At 46.5% G+C, this 2232-nt stretch overlaps 1 protein-coding gene across 1 annotated transcript; it reads left to right on the top strand.

Annotated features, from left to right (window-relative positions):
• The first annotated feature begins 344 nt into the window (after window positions 1-344).
• On the top strand, window positions 345-1042 carry LOC143773697 (chromobox protein homolog 5-like). Its single transcript, XM_077261069.1, has 2 exons — window positions 345-459; window positions 664-1042. The coding sequence occupies exons 1-2, from the start codon at window positions 358-360 to the stop codon at window positions 895-897; spliced, it is 336 nt and encodes a 111-aa protein (XP_077117184.1). The 5' UTR covers window positions 345-357; the 3' UTR covers window positions 898-1042.
• The last annotated feature ends 1190 nt before the right edge of the window (window positions 1043-2232 follow it).

The following is a 2232-nucleotide window of genomic DNA, read 5'->3' as shown; positions in this document are numbered from 1 at the left end:
GGGGTCCCGAATGAGATCATCTCTGACCGTGGAGTACAGTTCACTTCAAGATTCTGGAAGGGGTTTTGCTCATCACTCAATATTAATGTCTGTCTCTCTTCCGCTTACCATCCCCAGACAAATGGTCAGACTGAGCGGACCAACCAGACGCTGTAACAATATCTAAGATGCTATGTCAGCCATCTCCAGGATGATTGGTTGGAGTTGCTGCCGTTAGCCGAATTTTCATATAACAATTTTCAGAGCGCCTCCACTAAATTTACACCTTTCTTTGCCAATCTTTGTAATCATCCGTGTATCTTACCTAGGTCTCCAATTAATTCTCCGGTTCCGGCAGAGGAGGAAAGGCTGACTGCGATGAGGCAAAATCTGGAGGTTCTGAAGGAATCCCTGACCACAGCTCAAGAACGTTATAAGAGATCGGCTGATAGATTCCGTAAACCTGCACCCATGTTCAAGGTAGGAGATTCCGTGTGATTAGCAACTAAGAATCTGAAGTTAAACGTTCCTTCACAAAAACTTGGACAGAAATTAATTGGCCCTTTCAAGATCAACGGTATTGTGAGCTCTGTGGCCTGCCGGCTGAAGCTGCCTAGGACTATGAAGGTACACCCAGTTTTTCATGTATCTTTACTAAAGCCTGTATCTCCTAATACCTTCCAGGGACGTGTTGTGCCACCTCCGCAGTCTGTGGTGATTGATGGGCAAGAACAATTTGTGGTGGACGAAATTATTGATTCCAGGATTCGCAGGAATCGGCTCCAATATCTGATAAGATGGCAGGGATATCCCCCTGAGGAAGACTCTTGGGAACCTGTGGAAAACATCAATGCCCAACAGAAGATTTCTCGTTTTCATCAGAGATTCCCTGAGAAACCAGGTCCAGGATCGTCCTGAGGCCGCTTCTAAGGAGGGAGTAATGTCAGGACTCTGAACATTTTTATTACCTTTTGTGCATTACTGCCCTTTTCCAAGATGGCGTCTTTGGTCTCATGTGCACTGTGTCTTCCTGCTATAAAACTCCACCCCAGCCTTCAGTCTGTGCTAGAGTATTCTGCCTTGCATCCAGCTCCTGACTCTGGTGACTCCGTGGCTATATACCTGCTCCTGTGAACCTGTGTGGTGATCCGGCTACTCTGCTCTGAGTTCCTGCTGCATACAACAGTTTCCAGTAATCCTCCTTCATCTGCTGCTCGTGTTTACTTCCATCTGCATTTGCTGGACATGTAAGCTGTTGCTGCTCTGCTTAAACCTGAGATTATCACCCAGGCCTTCCTGGTTGAGATAAGACATTGCTTGAACTGCCTTATAAGCATATATATCTGTGTTTGGACTAAAACAAGGACTTATTTGTGTCAAGTATCCTCAAGAATAACTGCGCTTCATAGACTTTCTGCGTGATTGCATTTTCCTCTGAAGTTCCCTATAGACTGCTAAGCTGCGTTTAATATTTACACCAAGTGTTGTGGACTTGAGTTTCTCTCTGCACTTGTTTAAATCACCGTGTGATAATATAGACTTTACCACTTATAAAACTGTGTCCTGTAGTTGTCTTGTTCCACGCAAAGAGTCTCCTGAGTTATCCCCTATAATTATTACACCTGTACACTATATACAGAGCTCCTGTGTATAATGTCACTAGTGATCACTACATTAGGCTGGTTTCATACTTGTGTAGGGCAGAGCTGCAGAGGGCTGCGTAGTTCCTCCGTTAAGCCCCGCCCACTGCCGCACTGCTTCCATTCAGCTCCACCTACATCGGCATTCGTCCTGCGTACCTATCTTTAACATTGGGTATGCAGGCCATGCGAATGTATGCGGATGCCTCTGCATGCGTTGTTTTGACGCTGCGCCGACCGCAACAAAATGCAACATGTTGCGTTCGGCGCAGCGTCAAAATGACGCATGAAGAGGCATCCGCATATATTCGCATGGCCTGCGTACCCAATGTTAAAGATAGGTACGCAGGACGCATGCCGACGTAGGCGAAGCTGAATGGAAGACGTGCGGCAGTGGGTGGGGCTTAACAGAGGAACTACGCAGCCCTCCGCAGCTCAGCCCTACACAAGTGTGAAACCAGCCTTACCTGTACACTGACACTATATACAGAGCTCATGTGTATAATGGCACTGGTGATCCCTGTATGACCTTTACACTGACACTATATGCAGAGCTCATGTGTATAATGTCAGTGGTGATCACTGTATTACCTGTACACTGCCACTATATGCA

Source organism: Ranitomeya variabilis, chromosome 5 (assembly GCF_051348905.1).
Source record: "Ranitomeya variabilis isolate aRanVar5 chromosome 5, aRanVar5.hap1, whole genome shotgun sequence".
NCBI lineage: Eukaryota > Metazoa > Chordata > Amphibia > Anura > Dendrobatidae > Ranitomeya > Ranitomeya variabilis.
The sequence above is the reverse complement of the archived record's forward strand: the minus strand, read 5'-3'. Positions and strand labels throughout refer to the sequence as shown.

Bases quoted from the DNA above. Each gene is read 5' to 3' on its own strand.
- LOC143773697 (XM_077261069.1), top strand. From the start codon at position 358: ATGAGGCAAAATCTGGAGGTTCTGAAGGAATCCCTGACCACAGCTCAA. The intron at 460-663 runs GTAGGAGATTCC...AATACCTTCCAG, and splicing joins AACCTGCACCCATGTTCAAG to GGACGTGTTGTGCCACCTCC.